General features: G+C 47.6%; 1 protein-coding gene across 8 annotated transcripts in view; it reads right to left on the reverse strand.

The window, feature by feature from the left end:
* Window positions 1-23,945, reverse strand: part of CARMIL1 (capping protein regulator and myosin 1 linker 1) — a 298,433-nt gene that overhangs the window by 273,628 nt on the left and 860 nt on the right. For all 8 annotated transcript variants that reach the window (XM_059399579.1, XM_059399577.1, XM_059399578.1 and 5 more), the window contains exon 2: window positions 20,030-20,127. In XM_059399579.1, coding sequence (XP_059255562.1) covers window positions 20,030-20,127 — 98 coding nt within the window. The remainder of the gene's footprint in view (window positions 1-20,029; window positions 20,128-23,945) is intronic.

Raw genomic sequence — 23,945 nt, forward strand, 5'->3', positions numbered from 1 at the left:
TATTTATTTATTTATTTATTTGACAGAAAGAGAGATCACAAGTAGGCAGAGAGGCGGCGGGGTGGGGGCGGGAAGCAGGCTCCCTACTAAGCAGACAGCCTAATGCAGGGCTCGATCCCAGAACCCTAAAATCATGACCTGAGCTGAAGAAAGAGGCTTTAACCCACTGAGCCACCCAGGTGCCCCTGAGCATAATTTTTTTTTTTAAGTAAAACAAACAAACAAACAACAACAACAAAAATTCAATGGCCTGGGCAAAGAGCAGCTCAGTGAAAACATCAGCATCAGGGGTAGAGACTCTCCTGACAAGTCTTACAACAGACAGCCCTGGGTCCCTAACCTACACAATGGCTATGTATTCACAAAGAATGACAATGACCATCATGTTCCCACAAGAGAAACATTGTATCACGTTATTCTGGGCACCATCGGCTGAGCGACAGGGACCACCTATCAAAAACAACTTTGGAATAAAAAATTATCTACAGCCTCTCCATTGGCTGCAACTCAGTACATAAAATTTAAAAGTCCAAAGTGGGGCAGAAGCGTGAGAGTTCTGAACAGCCGCATCATGAACAGCCGAAAGTTCCTGGGCTCAGCCACTTGCCTTTAACTACTCAACAAAATCCAAGTCACTTGCGACAAAGGAGATGACTTCACCTCAGGCTGGGAGAGAGGACCTAGTGAATTATCTTACCTTTTGAAATGCAAAGAAATGAGGGTTTTGGGAGGAAGAAACTCAACTGGTATTATTAATTGAACTAGCATCCAGGAAGGAGAGCCTCTGCCATCCCACACTCTTACCTAAAAACAAACAAACAAACAAACCCAAAAAACAGAGCTGGGCCATGCGCACTAACCCTCTGGTCTCCTGATGCCCAATCTTCCAAAGCTCCTTGAAGACCCCAGCATCTTTCCCCATCTAGATGGACAGACAATGCCCATTGTTTTTCCACCACCAACACAGGGGGCAGAGAATTCTGCTCAGGGTAAGACTCACAAGTGTCAAAACATGTCAAAGTCTAACCCTGCGAAACACGCTTAAAGCTTCTCACAGCTCTACTGGAACTCAAAGCAGCAAATCCACCAGAAGCCAAAGGGCCAGGCTTTCAGCCTCACCGAAGCAATTAAGTGCCTTCAAGGCAAAGACTCAGAGCTGATCCACACAGCCAGTGCGAGGCTCGCTGGTTCTCAGCAACTGCTTTGTCCTGGCCTAAGTTCGTAAGAGAAAAACTGTGATATTTAATATGCTCTATACCATACGTGCTTTGACAGATAAGCAGTGAGAAGACAGAATCCTGGGATCTCGGATCAAAGGAGGCATTTTCATACGCGGATGTGCTCTAGGGCATCCCAGTCTGAGTGATCTACACCCAAATGCTTTGAGGGACTTGAACCCCTCCCCGACCCGGTACACAGATCAGCACCTTCTTTTACTGGACAGCTCTGGCTGTTGGGGAGATTTTTCTGAGTCTCTAAACCATCCCCAGTCCCCAGTAGTTTTTATCCACTGCACCCCGGGTCAGGACCACAAATACCAAATCTACATCCTCTGTTCTGTGGCAGGCCCCGCCCACACGTGAGGGCTGCTCAGCACTGAGCGGAAGACAGTCTCATAACAGAAAGTGCACACCATCAGGGAGACTCATGTATTTAAGGAACTTTCCCTCACCCCATTCCTCAATGCTCTTCTTAAAGCAAAGTGTCCAAAATTAACCTGAACATTTCTAAGAAGCAGACCCAACGTCTTCTCCAATGGAGAAGCCAACAGAGGAGATCCCTGGGAAAATGGCTTCCTCCTGGACTTTACCCCTCAGTTCCCAGGTACAACCGCCTTCTTCCCCCCAAACACAACTCCTTGACATGGACGGTGTCAATGTAAAAAAACACGGTTAAAAAACAAACAAAAAAAAAGTTTGGGTTTGTTTTTTTTTTTGTAAAAAAAAATCTCAACCATCTCCCCAAAAGTAAGACGGAATGATGTGTCTCATCTCTACCTATTTTTTTTTCTTTTTCCAATTGGCTAATCTGCAAAGTGTCAGAAGCAGAAACCACAACAGTTTAAAGGGATGTGTAAATTCTCATACAGTTTCCCTATGTCAAAGAAAACAAAACTGAAACGAGTTGGCAGCTTTTTTCTGAGTTCCTCAGAACACTAGTGTCCGAGGGGATGGGACCTGGTGCCTTATGAAATGCACAATGTATATATCAAGTCAAAATGCGACAGGGTCCAAGAACAGAGAAATGGAGAAACCTGTTCAAGATTGGGAAATGCAGAGTCCAAGTCCCGGGCACGAGCCACTTTGCTTCTAGCACGTCTATATTCCTATCTTAGGAGCAGGATCTGTTCCCCAATTTGGGAATGGAGGCACAGAGCTACACAAGGTTTCTTCTGGTTTATGGGCTAAAAGGGGTTGCCAGTAGAAGCCTTGGGAAATGAGATGCTTTCTTAGTATTTCCAGTAACTGTAGGGGAAATTTTAAGTAACAGCTTTATTTGTTTAAAAATAAGAAAATAGGGGGCCTCGATGACTCAGTTGGTTAAGCATCTGCCTTCGGTTCAGGTCATGATCCCAGGGTCCTGGGATCGAATCCTACATTAGGACTCCCGGCTCAGCGGGGAACCTGCTTCTCCCTCTGCCCCTACCCTCTGCTCCTGCTCTCTCGCTCTCACTCTTAAATAAATAAAGAAAATCTTAGAAAAAAATTAAAATAAGAAAATAAAAACAAGAAAATAAAATCACACATTTTAATTTCATCACACAAAAGAAATGAAGTGTCATCTCTGAAAAAGAGCCGGCAGCGTGCTGAAGCGGGAAAGGACATGCCGCTTCTCTCCCGTGTGCACGATGAAGCCACACCTTCACAGACAGGAAATCAATCACACTCTCCGAAACAATGTGTAGAAGACACAATAAGAGGCCACCTCGTCCGGAAGGCAGCGGCACACACAGCGTCTGGGACCCCACGGTGGGAGGCAGCAGCTTTGCTCCTGAAAGCACCCCCAGGGCCCTTGGGTCAGGAACAGTGCCAGGGGCAGCGGAGCTCTAAAGCAACCAGTCAGGAAGCACCCCCCTGGCTTTCTCAACTGCACTCGTCACTGCCCGAAGCACAGGGACCGTGCACGGGCTTGCAGCCACCCATTCCCCTGCCTGGCTGCGCCACCGTGATTGATCGCCGCGTCCACAGGACACTAAATTAAAGATGGGCGATGCCAGATAAGGCAGCTGAGCAGCTGGGCTCGAGATCTGTTCTCCAGGCCTGGCTCATTGATTAGGCTAATACACCTGTATTGCATGGAGAAAGATCACTATGGGGTAGGAGCACTGGACACAAAGCTACAGTAAGGAGAGTCCTGGGCTTCCTGCAGAATCTCCTCAAGGATACGAGTTTGATAAGAGAATCCTGATTATGTCTAGTTCGGCACCAAATCTTTTATTTTATTTATTTATTTGACAGATAGAGTGGGCAGAAGCAGGAGCACCCGTAAGAGAAGCAACTCCCCGCTGAGTAGGGAGCCGTACACAGGCCTCGATCCCAGGACCCTGGGACCATGACCCGAGCTGAAGGCAGACGCTTCACCGACTGAGCCATCCAAATTGCTCTCAATCTTTTAAACTGGGCTTGAAAACGAGCACTGGCCTACATCCTATAATCCATTACCGCAGCGGGTCCGTGAACCATCTGAGCAACTAGTAAAATATTCTGCATCTCCATTCACTCCTCCCCTGGGGTAATTCATGCGAAAGAATGCCGCGTACATGCTGCACGGAGGTATCGTTTTCTGCTCCGGGTGTGACTGGGCAAGGGAGGCAGGGAGTGCGGGCGGGAACCATGAGGGGGGACTGAGCATCTGAACAAGGCCTGGGCCACGAACTCAAACTAAAAAGAAATTTCTTTAGATCCACTGAGTTTTTAGAAAATGATTCACAAGACTGATTTCAACACTCGATTGCTTGTCCTTCCAGTGATTCTTTTTTGAAGGCTCTGACTCTGCCTCCAAAGAGCTAGCATGGCAAGTCCTCAACGGGAAACGGTAAGGGGGAACATGACTCCAGTCAAAGCGATGGACCCCTGGAACAGATTCATGATGAGCTGTCCTCCTTGGTCGGATCTAAGGAAGCGAAGCGGGGTCTAAGGAGCTCTGAAACACGCCCTGTGAAGGTCTCTTTGGAGAGAGTCAACATGACACGTGGCATTCTTTCCAGGGGTATCAACGCATTATGAAGATCTCGTGCCACGAGGGTCTTTAAGCGACGAGGTGGGGACTGCCCAGGTGCCCATGCTCTGCCCCCTCCAAGGCAAGCATATGTAAGTCATCCAACAGCCCTACAGGGCCGATCTGTGTCGGAGAGAGGTTCTTCTTGGTGGGGGAGAGAAGAGGGGCGGGAGGGGGAGACACAGAGAGACAAAGACAGAGAAGGGAGACAGAAGCTGAAGACACAAGGTGGGCAGGGAATCTCTGCTCTGGGGAAGCCGCCGGCCGAGAACCTACCCACAGAGCCCAGCCGGTCCCCTGATACGTGTCATCTGTTTGTCAGATTCTTACAGGTGACGGAGAACAGACACAGAGGGAGGCTGTGATGGACTCAGATGAGGCTATTTGGGGATGCGAGACAGGAATACCCATCAGTAGCTGCCCAGCTGGGCCTCGCAGAAAACTAAAAACCACCATTCCTGGATCTGCTCGTTTCAGGCGTCTGCTCAACTTCAGGCTCACACTCGCCCAAGCAGCCGTCCAGGCCGGGCTCTGTCAACCCCGTCCTGCTCCACTCTTCCTGCCACAGGAATGGCTCAGTAACAGCCTCTTCACGCCCCACGGCTTCCGCCTCGGGCCTTCGGCTTTCTTTAGTCTCCCTTCTCTGTCCTGGTCTGTCTGTCTGTCTCCCTGTCCCCCTCCCGCCCCTCCTCTCCACTCCACCAAGAAGAATCTCTGACACAGATCCAGATCTGCCCTGTTGGGCTGCTGGATGACTTATAGATGCCTGCCTTGGGGTCAGGCACGACCACGGCTCGCTCAGTCAGGGTGGGGTTTCCTGGGCCCAGTGCAGGGATGCTGAAGGAATGAGAACCCCACAGGGAAGCTGTGGGCAGGGCAGGCTCTCGGAGCCAGCAGACACCTAGCACGACCTGCCCAGTAAGTGTCACTTTCTTAAGCAGATTCTAAAGTCCCGCAGATGACAGCTTACGATGATTTCTCAGGGAGCCTTAGTCCACAGGTCTCTAATGGGGGCTTAAGAATCTTATCCCAAGTCTCTCGAGTTTCGTGTGGGTCACCATTATCAGAACAGCTTGTGAAAACGGACGGCTGGGCCCCACTCCCAGAGTCCAGGGTTCAGCAGCTCTGGATAGGACCCGAAGGGGTCTGCGTTTCTTTTCTTTTCCTTTTTATTTTAAAGATTTTATTTGTTTTTTTGACCGAGAGAGATCACAAGCAGGCAGAGAGGCAGGGAGAAGCAGCCCCCCCCCCCCCAGAGCAGAGAGCCCGATGTGGGGCTCGAGCAGCCCCCCCCCAGAGCAGAGAGCCCGATGCGGGGCTCGATCCCATGACCCTGAGACCATGACCTGAGCCGAAGCCTGAGGTTTAACCCACTGAGCCACGCAGGTGCCTGAGGAGTCTGCAGTTCTAAGAAGTTCCCAGACAAAGCTCACATGCAGGTCCCAGAACGACACGCTGAAAACACTAGGGGAACCTATTAGGCGTCTTAAGACAAACTTCCATTTGGTACAATTTGTTCTTTTGTTTTAAATAGACTGAACTATCTAAATACTTCAAAAATAAGTATTTTAAAATGCATAGGGGTTTTTAGATCAACTAACCATAATCGTATTACAGAACGGTAGACTTCCAGACTTAGAATTCTGTACACAAATATGACTACGGTATTGCTCTCTGACATTTGGGGACCCGCTGATCCAAACCAGTGTTTCTCAACTCGGGGGCAATTCTGTCACTCAGAGGACATGTGGCGATGTCAGAAGAGATTTCTAATGGTCATAACGGGAAGGAAGGGGTGACACTGCTAGGATCCAGTGGGCAGAGGCCAGGGATGCTCCTGAATGTCCCATTACACAGGCAGCCCCCATGGCAAAGATCTACCTGCTCTACAATGTCAGCAGCGCTAAGGCTGATTAACCCTGACCCCACCACATTGAGAAGGCAGGAATCCCGCACGGCCTGGAGATTCAGAATCCTGCACACCTGGGGGTACTCTAATGGGGGAAAACAGAACCATAAAAGCCAGCAAACCCAAACGATGCCCCCAGAACAAAGAGCAACAGACTGAAATGCAAGAAGAAGCAACCACAGTCAGCAGGGACCCGAAGGGGCCAACAAAGCCCTATCGGGATGAATGAGAGTCAACTACCGGAAGTCATGGGTGAATCTGGTTTTTGTGGAGTTTGGGGGTTTTGTTGTTGTTTTGTTTTTTGTTTTTTTGTTTTTTGAAATCTGGGCGCCTGGGTGGCTCAGTGGGTTAAGCCGCTGCCTTCGGCTCAGGTCATGATCTCAGGGTCCTGGGATCGAGTCCCGCATCGGGCTCTCTGCTCAGCAGGAGCCTGCTTCCTCCTCTCTCTCTCTCTGCCTGCCTCTCTGCCTACTTGTGATCTCTCTCTGTAAAATAAATAAATAAAATCTTTAAAAAAAAAAAAAAATTAAAAAAAAAAAATTTTGTTTTTTGAAATCTGACAAATGTGGAAGTGAAAGAGAGGCTTGAGCCTACCTCTGAACACACCTGAATCTGCAGTAAAAACGAGGTGAGAAGAGTAGCACAATACCACCCTCCGAGACAGTCCTCAGCAATGTACTTACTAAACACTTCCTTAAAGAAAGCTTTCTCAAAAACCACGCATCTTCCTCAAGAGCAGCAGAGCGAAAAAATCCTAAATTCATTTTTTTTAAAGACTTTAATTATTTGAGAGAGAGAGAGAGAGAGAATACACAAGTGGTGGGGAGAAGCAGGCTCCCCTCTGAACAGGGAGCCTGATGTGGGGCCCGATCCCAGGACCCCAAGATCATGACCTGAGCCAAAGGCAGACGCTTAACTGACTGAGCCACCCAGGTGCCCCTAAACCCATTTCTATCAACAAACTGATACTGGCTTTAAAAGCTCTGAGCAGAAAAAACATAATACAAGTATCTTGCCCAGGACCAGGAGAATATGCAAAGGAGACATACTTTTTTTTTTTTAAAAGATTTTATTTATTTATTTGACAGACAGAGATCACAAGTAGACAGAGAGGCAGGCAGAGAGAGGGGGAAGCAGGCTCCCTGCCGAGCAGAGAGCCCGATGCGGGGCTCGATCCCAGGACCCTGGGACCATGACCTGAGCCGAAAGCAGAGGCTTTAACCCACTGAGCCACCCAGGTGCCCCAGCAAAGGAGACATACTTTTTAAAAAAGATATTTATATGAAATATACCAGAGCCATCTCTGACTATGGAATACAGTCAAATTCTTGCAATCTGAGCACTGAGCACCTTCACTGCGCCCCCCCACCGACAGTAACATACCCCGCGATTCACCCATGACTTCCGGTAGGCCAGGCACTGTCCAAAGTATTTTATCTGTAATCGCTCATTAATCTTCAAATCAAATTTATGAAGAAGGTTCTCTCATTACACCCACTGTGTAGACGAGAAGAGCAAGGCAAGGAGAAGTAAATACTTTGCCTACGGTTAGAGAATAACACGGAGTGCTGGGTTTCATGACTCAAACCCAGGCAGACTAATCCGGTAACAGCTGCTACAAGAATGGAAAGCATAAAAAGTGCGTGAAGACATTAAAAAACAAAACAAAAAAAGCCATCCCTGGATTTAAGGTTAACTATACCACACCACAAGCATCACTCTCCAGAACATCACTTTAATTTTTTAAGGGTTTTATTTATTTATTTGAGAGAGAAAGAGAGAGCGAGCGAGCGAGAGATGGAACACAAGCCGGGGGAGTGGAGGAGGCTGAGCAGGGAGCCCAATCCAGGACTCAATCCCAGGACCCCAGGATCACGACATGAGCCAAAGGTGATGTTTTAATGACCGAGCCCCCCAGGCATCCCCTCTCCAGAACGTTAAAAGTGGAGAGAAGCTGACTCTTCCCAGGGAATGCGGGGCCAGACAGAGAGGAACCAAGTGTAAAGTTCTCCCACACACACAGCCCACGGACACCACACACTCGTTCAGCACCACGGATAACCTGCAAACATCACATATGAAGACAGATGTCACTTTTGTTAAACCTCGACAGCAAGAACAATGCTTGACAAACACCACGTGACAAGGTGCTGATGGTCTCTGCTCTGCTCCAGCTGGTCTGGGAACAAGCCACCCTGGACAGGAAAGGCCAGCCCAACCTCTGGCATCCAGGCCCTGTCGGAAAAGCGAAGGGACCCGAGGACCACCCCTCGGAGGAGCAGACCCAGAGAGAGAGGGCCGGGGCTACGGAGACTTGGGAAGTCTCTTCTAGAGAAGCCAACTGCTGACAAGAAAACAGGTCTCAGAAGCTCACAGTTCATTTTGGGGCCAGAAGCCCTGAGAAGGAGGACGCCCAGGGGACCTCAGCAGACAAGTCTACACCAGCAGCCAAGTCTTGCGTTCCTCCAGTGCAGGTGAGCTTCGATGGCCATCAGCCAGGGAGGCAAGGAGCAGAACTGCACAGAAAGTCTCCCCCAACTGCAACCCTTCTGCTACCCTGAGGATGTGGAAACCCCTCCCCCTTGCTGGTGGTCCCTGGTGCTGAACAGAGCCATCCCAGATGGAGGGGACAAGCCAGCACAGGCGGTGGGGGGAAGGCGGAAGTCTCTCTCCAGGCCGGGGCTCCTTCCTCTTCCTATGAGGGAAGGACATCTTTCTTGAGTTGCTAGTGACAACCAACATAGGACAGATGGGGTCAAAAAACCAAAAATGCCCACTGGGAACTCACCAAGCAGCCCGGACTCCCACTAGCCCCTACTGCACCCACATTTTGTGAGGCTACTGCTAGGCCCTTGTGGGACAGGAAGTTCGGGCATCCCTCAGCACCGAGAAGGCCTTTGGAGCAAGTGACCTCACAGTTACTGCCCCCCATCTGGGGCTCACCTTCCCTGGTCTGTTCCACAAAGGGAGTAAGAACATAGCCCTGAAGAAGGAAGGAGTCTCACGGGCTCGCTCTCTGAAGAATAATCATAGGTCCCTGAGGGACCTCACAGAACCACGAGTGAAGCAGGCCACACCAACAGCTCTGGAAGGAGAGAGACACAGGCTGAACCACAGGGAGCTGGGGGTGGGTGGCGCTCAGTGAGGAAGAAGGGGCTCTCCGAGAAGCTGCTCCTGGAGGAGTGCGCTCAGGTCCTTGCCTGGACATGCCCCTCCCCCAACCCAGAGTGGGAGGGTAGGCAGAGGGTGAAGAAGTAGGGACAGTACGTGGGAACAGAAGGGCCAGGCACAGAGACAGGCCCCGCGACTGAAGAGAGAGCGTTAGCTACAAGCAGGAGAGGTAAACTGTCTTCACAACTGTCTGGAAGGCAAAGTAAGGTCTCCTTCCACGAGGATACTGAACTCTCCTTTAAGACACAAGACTAGGTGTCTGCGCTCATAGCTCAGGAGTGTCCTCAAGGATGCTTGGTCTCCCGAAAGTGGCCTGGGCCTTGTCACCTGCAAATGTGCTCAATGACCATTGATGAAGAGCGTTCGAGGACCCAGGGGAAGAAAGCCCCACGAGAGGAGCGAAGAGCAGAGATTAAAAGCCTACGATACAGTCTCGCCCTCAAGGAAAGACAACACAGATCCCGGAACGGCGACAGTCCACAGCTGGGACCCTCGCTGACAAGCCCACTTAGCACAGTGAGCAGAGTGGGGCACATAGAATTGTCGCAGCAAGCCATGTTGTACACCTGAAGCTAATGCAACAGATTTTTTAAATATAAAAAAAAATAAGTTTAAATTTTTGAAATTTAAATTTAACTTTAATTTAAAAATTTTTTGAAAAGCTTTTTAAAAAGAGGGAGAAAAAAAAGGCTGTGACTCTGGCAGTCCATTTGCAGACCAGAAGACACAAGAACCACTCTAGGCCTGCAGATCCGCCACAGGAGGAAAGCCCACACGTCCCACAGGCACATCAGAAAGGACCTCAGACTGCCAAAAAAAAAAAAAGGTTTGTCTCAGGAGTGTTGGCCAAAGACATACAAGACATTGAACAAAGAGAATGAGCCAGTCTACGAAACAGATTTTTTTTTTAAGACAATATAACTGATGTGGTCGGGTAATTATTCTCCATTGAGACTTCCTGAATAACAATCAGGTGAAAAATGTATCCTTTAGAAAGCCTCTCAGGCGGCAACTCCACTTCCAGGAATTCATCCAAGAGAGATAAACAGGCGGAGATACTCCTTTATAGGGCAAAATATTGGAAGCCACCTAAATATCTCGCAGTAAGTGTTAAATTATAGCGATTAATGAAGTGCCATGGGGGAGTCCAAAACATAGATGCGTATTAGTCAATATATACCTTGTATACAATATCAGTATATCAATTAGTCAATATATACCTTATATAAAATATCAACACATATATACCTTATATACAATATCAACACATTATTGTCACAGAAAGCTTTCACCTTAAATACCACATTTTTAAAGTAGAGTACCAAACAGTATTCATAATTCCACCTTAAAAATGTTATATATTTATATGTGCATGCGTGTAGGAAAATATATAAAAAATACTGGTATTTCTTCCAAAGGTAGCTTCTGAATTGATCACCTAGGTGATATTTCAGTTTTGCTTTCCTATATAAATTTGTAGTAATGCAAATAGCACAGATACTTCCAAAATGTTAAAAAAAAAAAAAAAAAAAAGAAGGAAATGTTTTCCATGCCCGAGCAACATGTAGCTGATATTCTGCACTTGGCAGACCTCAACATATTGATGTTTTCTACAGGGTCTAGAGGAACAATTCTGTGATGACACGATCCCATTCCTTTTCAAGAGACGCAATCCACAGGAGCCCACTGACGTCTCTGAGAAATTCTGTTTAATTCAGTTCCACGGTGTTTACCAAATACTTGCGATCCCCAAACATCTACAACGTAAAAGGCTCATTGACAAAGGAGGCTGATTGGAAAGCAAGGGGATGAGAACGGCACAAACGCTGAAAGCAACATCCTCGTCAGTTGAGGCTCAGGAAGGCTGCGGGAAGGACGTGCATTCAGCCGGAGGACCGAGAGACCGGGGGAAAACATGACAACCATCTTCAAAGGCCTGACTGGCACTGGTGGAAAGGCACGAGTTCTGGGACATTCCAGAAGACTAAGCTAGAATGAATGCGGACAAGTCCCTGAGAAGCAGATGCCAGCCCAGACAGCCAAAGGCTTTCTGAGACTCGTTTTTCCCATCCCTGGAAATAGTTAAGCAAAACGTAGACACCCAGGGATGTTCTCAAGAAACTTCTTGTAGGCTAGAGCGCATGGTTAGACGGCCGCCGAGAGCTGTCCAGGCCCAAGACCGTCTGGGTGACAATCAAGGAGGATGGCAGGAACCAACTTCCCTGGAGTCATGAGGTCAAGCCCCTCCACGCCAGGGGCCATGCAGAGGGCACGGGCACAACCCCAGATGATACCCATATATGGCTTCTGAGACCCCCAAGGCCCAGCAGAAACAGATACATATGCCTCCTTAGCGGGGAGTAAGCACACTCATCTCCACTTCTTGCCACAGGCTGGAAATGCTCTAAGCGCAGTTCAGGACACGTGTGCTCCCCTGCTTCTACCTCTAGGAGGACCCACCGAGCGCCCACCACAGCCAGAGAGACCGAGACCCGGCAGGCCAGCACTCACCAAGGCACAATGTCTTCAAAACAGAAAAACTCTCTCAAAACACGAGTATATGGGAAAGACCCAGTGGGTGAACGCGAACAGACTGTTTTAGTTACACACACACATCCCACACCAAGCATCCTTCTTTCCACACCTTTAACTCTCTTCTCAAAGAGTTGGGGGAAGTGATCTATTTAGAGAGAGAGAGAAATAGGGCACAGTTACCAAGATTTAGACAACACGCCCTACATACACCAAACCGAATTCTTTCAAAAGAGAACACACATTTGAGAAAGGCGAGGGCGACCGAGGCAGAGAGGCAGAATCATGGAACCTTCAACGGACTTGATAAAGTTGCATTTTTCAATCTACTTTAACAATAGATAGTAACAGTGCTTCCAATGAAATGCAACAGTTGACAGTCACCCTTCACTAAAGTCTTTGTTTTCTCTGTAACTCTGAAAAAAGAGTTCTCCCTATTCATTCCATACTCTCTGTAGACCTCCCGGCTGGTCGGTTTCCACCGTGCCCCTTTCACAGCCCTGCCTCCCGCGCCTCTCCAGGGCGGGCCTGAACACTCTCTCCTCCCAGGGTGGCCAAATCCCAGAAGCTGGAAAGAGTATCTTTTTAAGAACAATGAAAAGTTACACCAAGGCTGATAAATGTCGGAGGGCTTGTGCCCAAGGTCATCGGACTCTCCTGCCCTAACTACAGCAGAAACGGGGGCAGCTGCAGATGACAGAGTAGGACGTAAATGCGTCTCGGGTAACAGGTGCACGATGGCCGGAGCTGCCTTCTGGAAACAGACGCCTGGAGCCAGAGCCGGCCCCCAGTGTCCTACCCAGAGATCAGTGGGCGCCGGCTCCAGCCCTGGGCCGGGTAAAGTCTGGAACACTTCAAAGTGGACTTATTTTGAATTTCCCAGGACTTTTGCCAGGCCCCTTGGCAACAACGGGTGCTCTCTGCTACCTCCCTCCTGACGATCGTGTCAGTGTTGTGGCTGTTTTCTGAAGCTCACTTTTCTCGAGTCGGGTAACTTCACCCAGGTGCTCTGAAAATTACCTAAGCACTGAATTGTAAGTGATCCTTAAAAGTTGAGACTCCTAAGGGTACCACAAAGGGAACTGTTCTAATTACCCAACAACGGGCACACAAAAGCCTCCCACAAAGACAAGTGAGCCAAAGACCTGGGACAATGATCTTCCCGATGTTCTGCAGAGGTCCCCACCACACCCAGACATCGGACATGAACTTCGTCCCCCCATTCACCATAATTACTGGAAACACATGTGCGTGGTCTGACGTGTTGCACCCGGTTTAACATATTAGAGGTACGCTGTGCTGTCAGCACAAAGTACGTTCGTACAGGACTCAGAAGAAAGCTGTTCCTGCCATATCGACTTGGAGAACATCCCAAGACTGCAGAAGCAGCTATTTTAAAAGCTGTGATATTTGTACCACTTCACTGGTGAACAGGGAGTCTCTCTATACTGCGCAGCCAAAAAAAAGTCCAGTCTCCCCTTGTAGTTCTAGTTCACGCTCATCACAACAGCCTCGCTGCGGTCACTGATCGGGTTTATCTTATTTTGGATTCAACTATAAATGTGCAAAACAGAGTCCTAAAGTAGGTCTACTTTATGGGATCCCTGGAAAATGAATGTGCTTTATAAAGGTAATAGTGGTTTAAAAAAAAAAAAAAAGCCTGGACACCACTGACCAAGGCAGGTGTTGCCTGAACAGAGTTGCAAAACACCAACTCCGGGACGGCTATTTGTCTAAGAAGCAACAGTGCCACGGGCCGTATTGCTGGTCCGAGTCAGGCACGAGGGGCCAGGAAATCAGGAAAATGTTACACAGACCGGCCACATGACATAAATGTGGCCTTGTCTCAAAGCACAATGCTTTCCAGATCTGAGAATATCTGAGATTTAAAATCCTTCACAACTAAGTGGACCAGATACCTGCAAAACTTTTAGGTGAGAGATAGTCCCCCTCTGAAATGTCTTTTTAAAATAAACAGGTGGTTGTAGAGTTTATATTTTGAGTTAATGGAAGACAGCACCGCCACCAAAATATTTTAGGGATATGCGTCCCCGAAACTAATATCCTTATACCTTTTAACATTTTTAATATTAGTTGACAGTAATTCTAACCAAACCTAATTAAGAGACTCAAAAGTTACAAATCCATAGTCAAATTTTTTAAAAATGCATTAAAGAGGGCGCCTGGGTGGCTCAGTGGTTAGGCCGCTGCCTTCGGCTCAGGTCATGATCTCAGGGTCCTGGGATCGAGTCCCGCATCGGGCTCTCTGCGGGGAGCCTGCTTCCTCCTCTCTCTCTCTCTGCCTGCCTCTCTCTGCCTGCCTCTCTGCCTACTTGTGATTTCTCTCTGTCGAATAAATAAAATAAAATCTTTAAAAAAAAATGCATTAAAGAGATTCTGGAGAAACTCTGCAAAAAGGAAATAAAGGAACAATGGATGAACTGTTTCCAAGAGACTGGTGATGCCGTTTCTCCAGCCTCCTCAGTCTGGGAAGAAAGGCAGTCCTGCTTTCCTCCTGCGGGCCCACTTGATGAAGGTGTGGAAGAACCAGGGACTGGCAAAGATGATAGAGCCCAAATTCCAAAACAGAACAGAAAAAAAATTAAGCTGAGACCAGGGATGACCTTTCCACATGCTTCAGAACCACCACCAGGAGAGAGGAGACCACATTCCTTGCCCCCAGGCCAGCAACACCAGAGCATGGGTGGGAGCAGGTACCGGGGACCCTGTTTCCTCCTGACAGAATCTGTCTTTCAACCATGATCCTCAAAAGGAAAGGAAAGGAAAAAGAAAGAGAAAGAGAAAAAGAAATAGAATGTCCAGGCAATACCAAATGCTGTCAAAGACTCAGAGACGGGATTATTCACATGTCACTGGTAGGACTACCCCGTGGTAGAGTCACTCTGGAAAACAGCTGACAGCTTCTTCTAAAATTAAACAGGCAATTCCAATACAGACCCGCAACTGCACTCCTCGCCATTCATCAGGGAGAAAGGAAGATGGCGTGTTCACACCCAAGTCTGTAACTTTGTATCAATCTCAGTTCTATTCTAATAACCCCAAATAACCCCAAAACAGAAAACCACCCACAGGTCCATCAACAGAAAACCACTCACAGGTCCATCTGGAGGAGTGGACACCCAGACCATGGAATCATCCCCAGTGGGGGTCCGGGGTACATGATGGCTACATGCAACATCCTGGAGGAATGTCTAGGAAATTATCTCAGGTGGGAAAAAAAAAAAAAAGGCATATATATACTGCGTGATTACATTTACATAACATTTTTTTGAAGGAACAAAATTTAAAAAACGAAGAACACATTAGCAGCAACCAGGGGTCCAAGAAGGGGGTATATGGGTGTGGCCCAGAGAGGCGGGAGGAGGAATCCTTGCGATGGTGGGAATGTTCAGCATCGTACAGCATCAACGGCAGAATCCTGAACGTGGTATCACACGTTGATTTTGCAAGACAGGAGAAGCTGGATAAAGGGTACTTTATCTGTGTGACTTTTTACAACCGCATGTAAATCTATACAGTGATCCCAAACTGAAAAGCTTGATTTAAAAAATGCACTAATTAAAACAGTTTTAAAAGTCAAGGTACCGGGCCACCTGGGTGGCTCAGTCCGTTAAGCATCTGCCTTCGGCTCAGGGCACGATCCCAGGGTCCTGGGATCCAGCCCCGCATCGGGCTCCCTGCTCAGTGGGGAGTCTGCTTCTCCCCCTCTCTCTGATGCTCCCCCAACTTGTACTCACTCTCATTCACTCTCTCTCACATAAATAAACAAAATACTTCAATAAATAAATAAAAATAAAGTCCAGGAACTACAAAAATTGGCTTAAGATTCAACAAGCAAATGAGAAAATGGAGTAAGAGTCAAAGACAGCATCTCTTCCCGATGACATGCCCTACAGACAAGAGAGAAGGAATTACAGAAACAGACGACAATATCTTCTGTGAACCTGCCTGCCACTTAGATAAAAAGTCCAGCGCCCAGGGACCATACCCTAGGAGAGCCATCCTAAAGATGGACAGCCCGTTCCAACCTCTTCTGTCTTCCCTTTACTTGTCCCCAGAGGCTCCACCTCAGGTCTGTTCCCCCCTGGTTTCCTAACCTATAGTTATTAGGGTCTCTGACCAAATAAGATCGAGAAAGACAGCACGCTCCAGCTCATGCTTAGGAACCACCCATGCCCATAGATGCAGTAACGGCTCCGAAAAGCCAGGCGGTAAAGACACTCATTTATCCCTAACACCCTGATTGCCAAACGTATCACAGATCTCTCTACCCCGCACATCCCAGCACTCCTGATCCCATGGGAGCAGAGTCCTACCTGCAGAATTTCAGATCTGATCAGTTGCACTCTATCCCGCTGAAAAGGAGACGGAGCTATAAATATTCCCCTTGGCCTTATGGTGAACTGAGCCCAACCTCTCGATAAAGGTAGGAGATGCTCGGGCATCAGGAGTGGCATTTTCGGTGCCACTGAGGAAACAAGGCAGGGTTTCTGGGTTCCTCTTGCTTTATCATTTGGTGGCTGTTTATCTTGTGCTGGGCCCTGCACCAAGCGTGTTAAAATGTAGCCTCATTAATCTTCAAGGCAGCCAGGAACAAACAGCTCCTGTTGCACACCTGTCCCATTAGAGAAAGGAACGGAGGCTTCACAGTGTTACAAAGTGGCTGGGCTGCACTGAGACTGCAAGGCCCAGCTTCCTCACCTCTGAGCCCTGCTGCGTCCCTGGACACCAGACGATAAAGTTCACGTCAAGGTTATTAGAAACAGGTGGTGAGACCCCTTGAACCCGTCCCTGTTGCACCTGATACCCCAATGGCAAGGAAAGGCATCCCCGCTGTGCCTGGTCTCTCCACGCGGCACCTGCTCCAGTCCTGCGTCTGCAAGTGGCTTCTGCTTCTCTAAACGCGGCCCAGCTTCCAGGCTTGCTCTGTTCCCTGGGTCCACAACGCGTCTCTACTCTCTCCCCTTGGCAACTCCCACTCAGCCTCCCAATGTCAACTTAGGGTTCCCTTCCTTCTAGAACTCTTCCCTGATGCGCCAGCCTGAGTCTGAGTCTGGGACATGCTGTGATGACAGCCCCCCAGTCGTCCTGCTCACAGCCCGGCTGAGAGCACAGCCCCCTGACATGTCTCCCTCCCCAGCGAGACTGCGGACTCTGGATATGTGAAGTCTCATACCTGCCCTCGGCATGGTGCCCAGGACGTGCTCAGTCGGTTGGAAATTGTGTATAGGTCCATCAATCCACCAAATAAACACAAGGATTCCTGACCCTCCCAATGCCCAAATCCTCCTGATCATTGAATGAAAGAGTGAACAACAAACCGAAGGACATTTTCTTTATTTTGAGAATAACGATGAAGCAGGGACACCTGGCCGGCTTGGTCTTTAAGCATCTGCCTCTGGCTCAGGTCATGATGCCAGGGTCCTGGGATGGAGCCCAGCCTCAGGCTCTCTGCTCAGCGGGGAGTCTGCTTCTCCCTCTCCTTCAGCACCCCCCCCCCACGCTCTCTCTCTCTCTCTCTCTCAAATAAGTACATAAAATCTTAAAAAAAAAAAAAAAATGGTGAAACAAGATATGCTCTGAGAGAGGCAGATCTGGGTTCAAATTCCAGCTCTGTCATTAACTAGTAAATGACCTGAAGCAGCGTCTCTGGCCTGTCCCAGTCTGAGCAGAGACATACAGAGTTGCTGCGGGACTGAATAAGGTAATGCTAATTAAGCGTTGAGCAGAGAGCCTAGCCCTCGGTCAATGTCCAATAACTATTAGCTATTATGACCATGAGAAAGAGGAAGATGAAGATAAACCCTCCACAAAAGATAAGCTAGAAATCGTATCAAGTCTCCAACTGTAAAAAGAAGGAACGACATGACAAAATCACACACTCCCAGCCTTAGGAGAAGGAAGGACGGTAAGAACAGGCACAGTGGGAAAGGAAGTAAAATTCCAACAAGATATACTGAAGGTACTAAGCCAATTCATTTATGACCAATTTAGCAGACAGCCACAGAAAGTCAGAAGTGAACATTATAAAGAGATTCCCCCAGTGTTTTCATTTCAGTAACAAATTCTCTTGATCCAGAAACTCCAAAAATACAACGTGAAGGTCAGTTTGTCACTGACCACCTTGCTCCGACCTGAATATTTCTATTAAGATCGTCAGACTCTGGGGCACCTGGGTGGCTCAGGGGGTTAAAGCCTCTGCCTTCCGCTCAGGGTCCTGGGATCGAGTCCCGCATTGAGCTCTCTGCTCAGCAGGGAGTCTGCTTCCTCCTCTCTCTCTCTCTATGCCTGCCTCTTTGCCTACTTGTGATCTGTCTGCCAAATAAATAAATAAAATCTTTACCAAAAAAAAAAAAAAAAGATTGGCAGACTCTTGAGTATTTCAATTAATAATTCCTGTCTACGCATATAAGGAACAGCCAAAAACAAGTTTATGCCAAAACGATCAGAAACCACTTAGGTTCCAGATTTGGGGAAATAAATGCTTACATGCAAAGATGTGGATAATTTGGGGACAACCTTAACTCCAGCTTATGTTGAGATGTGTGGGGCGTTGGGGGGATGGGGCATACAGGGCAGTCCTTAACATTAAGTACTGATCGTAAGTATTTATAAATGGTGCTAATTTTGTTATACTGGACATTTAAATTTGTCTTTGTTATTTTCACGTTATAGATTTCACTCATAACATGGGCTCATTCCTAGCACGATGAAGAGGGTTCACACCAAATAATACCACGCATCGGGTCAGACCGTTGTAGCAAATGCTGCTTGACAAGGACAACTGAGTTGGACAAAAGTGGATCCATCCATGTAAAGACTGGCTTTAAACAGCAGAAACAAAATGTCTTCTCTCTCCACTGCCACCTCCCCAAGACACCACTATCCTATAACATTAAGTAACATATATGCTAAGGAAATTCACTCTTTAGTAAAGCAAAATAAATCAGAATGGTGGCACCCATTGCTTCTGCTCTTGGTCACCCTAACAAGGCAGGCTACATGAACACACTCGGTCGCTGGGCCAAAGCCCCTCCGTCAAGTTTCCCCACTTCAAGTCCTCTGCTGTTCTGCCTTGGACACACAGACCACAGAGAAAGAGACGGCGGCCACCAACAGCATAATCCTCCCATCTACAGGGGAAGGCAGCCAGATATTCTGAAAGATTCTCAAGACAGACGTTATCAGAAAGACACTTGTGATTCTGCAGCAAATTCAACTGAAGAAACAGAATACTCAAAAGATTCTCTTTCAATGACAGGTGCTCGGAATTTGTTTTAAAATACCCTGGGGAATTGGGGGGGCTTGTGGGGAAACCAACAATATCAGTGAAACATGAAAACCTGTTGAAGCTAGATGAACATACACAGGGTTCAGTACGTTAATCTCTACTTCTGCATATGCTTGAAAATTTCCACTGATAAAAAGATAAACAGAATATTCTCTCCAACTTGAAAACATAAATAGCATGTATTTCCCCAAGACTAAATCTAGGATTGCCACAACCTCAACCAAGAAGCCAATAAAACACCACCACTTCGCTTCTCTAAAGCTACAGTCCAGTCACTAAAATGGCCTCCCCAACTCTGTGCCCAACGTGGTCCAACTCCTGGGCCCCCGGCAGCTCCCCCACATGCTGGGAGAACCCCAAGTCCGATGTCAACACTAGCAGATACTGCCTGCATCAAGCATTTCCCTTTAAAACACCAAATGTCCCTGTGAAACAACAGAGATAGAAGGTATCTTTTTCCCCTGGAGGGGGACTCAGATGTAACATCTGAGAACATTTAGTTACACAGTTAAACCAATAGGAGAGGAATTCTTTAACCTCCTCCCTAAGTCCTCACAAATGAAATCATACAATCAGCCACAGCAAAGATAACTATAAAGTCCATTTCATATCAAAATTGAATACTCTGAAAACCAGCTGTAGGAGAGGACTCAGTGTGGATGACTGAGACAATTTTAAGAAATAACTTCAATCTCCAAAATGTTAATATCCTACTGTTAACCTTTCAATGGGCAGACATTCCAGTTAATCCAGGACAAAATGGCCCTTGGAACTTTCCAGCAAAATACGAAACACAGCACTTGAGTTGCATGGAAATGAAGCAATCAAAACAATGAAGAGGAAAAACACTTTCACTTCCAAACATTTTAAGAAACAAGAATACTTACCAGCACTTTGTTTTCAACTTTGTCTCCCTTGACTTCCAACTTTACTTTCTTCGTCACTGCAATTTTTATCTTTCTGCCAATAACATCCTTTATGCTTTCTGAAAGAAAGGAAGAGTTTCATTATATTCCTTTATTAATAAGAAAAAAAGCACTGGAGAGGGGAGAACACATGAAGGAGTATTCTGGGTTGTTTTTAATCATTGTGGCTTGTCTTTTTTTTTTTTTTTTTTTTTTAGCTTGTTTTAACAAGCCTGACGGTTATCGGTCACATAGTCAATGAACACCTACTACGTGTGTTGTCTTGTGCTCTCAGATGCTGAGGCAAATATAAAAGCCTGTGACACAATACCAGTTCACTCAAGGCATGACGTAATCCCGCTGGGCAAACAGACGCACATACGAGAAAAAACATGAGCCACGTCAGACGGTACCACGGAGTGTAGTGCTACATGCAGACCACAAGCACAACAGAATTCGTAACCTCCCTTGGCTGGTTACCTCTGGCCCCCAGCAGCCTCTGTGCCCATCACAGTGGCCTAGAAACAGTACCATTTCCAGGTGCCTGACATCACAGTTGGGGAATATGGCAAAGAACCAGAACCAGACTGGACAATCTAGCCCGGGAAGAGTGATCCTGGCCATCTGTCTTCTGGAGGCATCACAGCCCGACAACCCAAAGAGCGGTCAAAGGCGACAAGAAAGCAGGAATCAAGAGCGAAGCAGGGGAGACTTCAAAATCTGGTGGCAGGAAGGATGTCACTGAGTGCTCCAAATGGAACAGGTCTCAAACCAGACTCATTCTCCTCCCACTCCTGTGGCCACTAATGAAGCTGGAAATTTTGTTTTCTAGCAGACGGGAAGCCAGTCACCCACTCTCCTAGAACCACCTCTGAACAGCTCCCGACCCCCGGGCTTGACCCGGCATTCAAGGACTAAGAATCTCAAGACAAGTTCATGATGTCCCACCTATCAGCTCTCTGTCCCCTCCCTCACCAAAGGGACCCTCCAAAAATCCACAGGCCTGATCACATCGCTCTCGCTCTTTGAGGTGCTGTCATTTTTGGATAAGGCCCAGTCATTTTTGGATAAGGCCCAACGCTGTAGCAGACCACTCAAGGTCTTCCATATTTTTTTCGGTTTAACTTCTCAGCACACACACTTAACAATCCAATCGTCCCTATCATCTCCAGCTTGTACACCCCCAGGATTCTGTGTGTACTGTTCTCTTTCCTGCGATGCCCTTTCGCTAGTCTCCTGGTTACATTCTACTACAAAATATAGCGACTTCGGGTGCCTGGATGGCTTGGTCAGTTAAATTTCTGTCTTTGGCTCGGGTTGTGATCCCCGGGGCCTGGGATGCTCTCCTCCTCCCTCTGCCTGCCGTTCCCCCTGCTTGTGCTCTCTCTTTCCTACTCTTGCTCTGTCAAATAAATAAAATCTTCCAAAAAAAAAAAAAAAATATATATATATATATATAGCAACCTCCGCTATACTCCCAAAGCTCTGTATTCTATATTATAATCATCTTGGCTTATTCATATATTCAAGAAATACACGGACACAGGAAGAGCTCCTGTTTGCCAAGTGTTCAACCAGGCCCGGGGACACAGACAGCCCCTGCCTCCCACAGGTGCTTACAATCTAGACAACTTGGACAAATGGCTCTAGGCAAATCCGTACACACTAGCATGAGATCATGGACAAGGAAATTCCCGAAGGTTTCAGGGAGGAGGGGACTCCTGAGCAGAATCTTAAAGGAGTGGGACACAGACCACTAGTCCAAAGTCCAAAGTATAGTGTGCAATGCCATCCACTGAGCTGCGGGAAGAAAATAGAATTTTTACTTCTATTTGCAATGTATTCCAGTTTCTGTTTTAAATTATCCATGCTAAATGCAGTATGTATGTAGTTAAGTACATAAATATGTTTATGAAGGGGTAATCAAACCCACCACAAAAGTTTAGAGCTGCCGAGGTAGAGAAGAGTGAAGGAAGCGCTTGGCCCACGTGGAAAAGAGAATGGAAACAGGAGGAAGTGCGGCTTGGGGGCGGGGAGGGGCGGGTCAAACCAGCAACCAGGTGGGACTTTGGGGAGAAAAGGGGATGGGGGGGGGGCCTCACTGTGCTAGGAGTTCTCTATCAGAGCTGGAAACAGATAAAAGCTACTCCTCCCTCCCCTAAAAAGACATGTGGGAAAGTCACATCAGAAACAGACTTAAGCGGGGCGCCTGGATGGTGCAGTCAGCTGAACGGCCCTACTCCAGGTTTTGGCTCTGGTGGGGCTGTGATCTTGGGTGGCGGGGACCAGCCCATGTCAGGATCCACAGTGGGTGTGGAGTCTGCTCAGTATTCTTTCCCCCCTCTCCCTCTGCCTCACCCCCTTGTGCTCTTTCTCTTTCTCTAGAATAAATAAATTTGTGTGTGGCGGGGGGAGAACATACCCACATGGAAAGGGACGGGAAAGTTAAACACCAAAAGGTTAAAAGTTAGCTATCTCAGAGTGGTAACACAGCTGATAGATAGTCTTCTCCTTCCTCTTAGCATTTAAACTTTTTAATAAAAAGCCTGTATTTTGGGGGCGCCTGGGTGGCTCTGCCTTTGGCTCAGGTCATAGGCTCTGCTCAGCAGGGAGCCTGCCCTCCCCACATGCCTGCTTCTCTGCCTACTTGTGATCTCTGTCAAATAAATAAATAAAATCTTAAAAAAAAAAAAAGCCTGTATTTCTTTTATTATCAGAGAGAAACAAATTGCATTTTCTTAATGTCTTCGGTAATTAGCTTAAGGGAATACACTGAGGTTTTCCCACAGTTGCCATTTTGAACTGATCTAAGTGTAACTCTCTGAACACCTGAAATGAGAGAAGCGCAGGTGCAGGAATTTCCCTGGTCCCAGACTAATTAGACCATTTAAAGGCCCAGAAAAATCAGACCAGGCATGTCACAAAAGCATGCGTCACCTCGTTGAAGGATATGAGCTGCGCAAGACTCAATAAACACACAAATTCCTAGAGAAGGATGAAATCAAATTCTCCAACATACCAAAGGATTTATTTTGAGAACCATTCACCTAAACCAGGTATCTTATTCCCAGCCCTTCCCTCTCTCTTGAGGCTGAGTAACTACCTAAAGTTTTCATTACCAAGCTCAAGGTCACCTAAGTTAAAAATCTGCTCATCTCTTTGGCTATCCTTATCCGCCCCCGCCCCCACCGGGCCAGGGAGGCCAGCCCTCCCCCTCAGACTTTCTCAGGACCTCTGCAGGGATCTGCAGAGACTCTGGGCCTTGGTTTCCTCTTCCGGGTAGGGTGCTGGGAAGATCTCAGCCTCCCAGAACCGGATGGGCCACTCACTCGAGCAAAGGCAGCTGATGCTTTATCTCAGGAGCCTACTGCACAGGGTTGGGGAGAGAGAAGAGGCCAGAGTGGGGGAAGGGACTGGTAACTTCATACCCTAAATTTGGGTGAAAAGTTAGGATTGGGTTTTTGGTGTGTTAGTGGTGGTGGTGGTTTTGGTTTTTGTTTTTTGTCTTTTTTAACTTCACAAAAGCTGAAGCTTTCATAGAAACCTAGCAACAGCTTCTTCACATCAAGTGTCACCTGCTCAGTTAGGTCACTAATGGAAGAGCACACAGAAACCGAGGGGCAAATTTCTCAAGAGCAGATGAATGGGCAGGCAGAACTTCCTCTCGCTGTCAGCCCGGATTAAACAGCACCTTTCTGCGCAGTGTGCCAAGGATGGGAGAGGAAGGAATACAAGTCCCTAGGGCTCAAAACGCGCGCGCAGACACACACACCTTGTTAAAATACAATGTGCTATACATACACACACGCTTAAACGCTGGGTTTTCAGAACGCTCCTCCCCACCTCATTTTAACTCTGCCATTTTAACCCAACGCGCAATTAAGTTAAACCCCAAGAC

This window comes from Mustela nigripes, chromosome 5 (genome assembly GCF_022355385.1).
Source record: "Mustela nigripes isolate SB6536 chromosome 5, MUSNIG.SB6536, whole genome shotgun sequence".
Lineage (NCBI taxonomy): Eukaryota > Metazoa > Chordata > Mammalia > Carnivora > Mustelidae > Mustela > Mustela nigripes.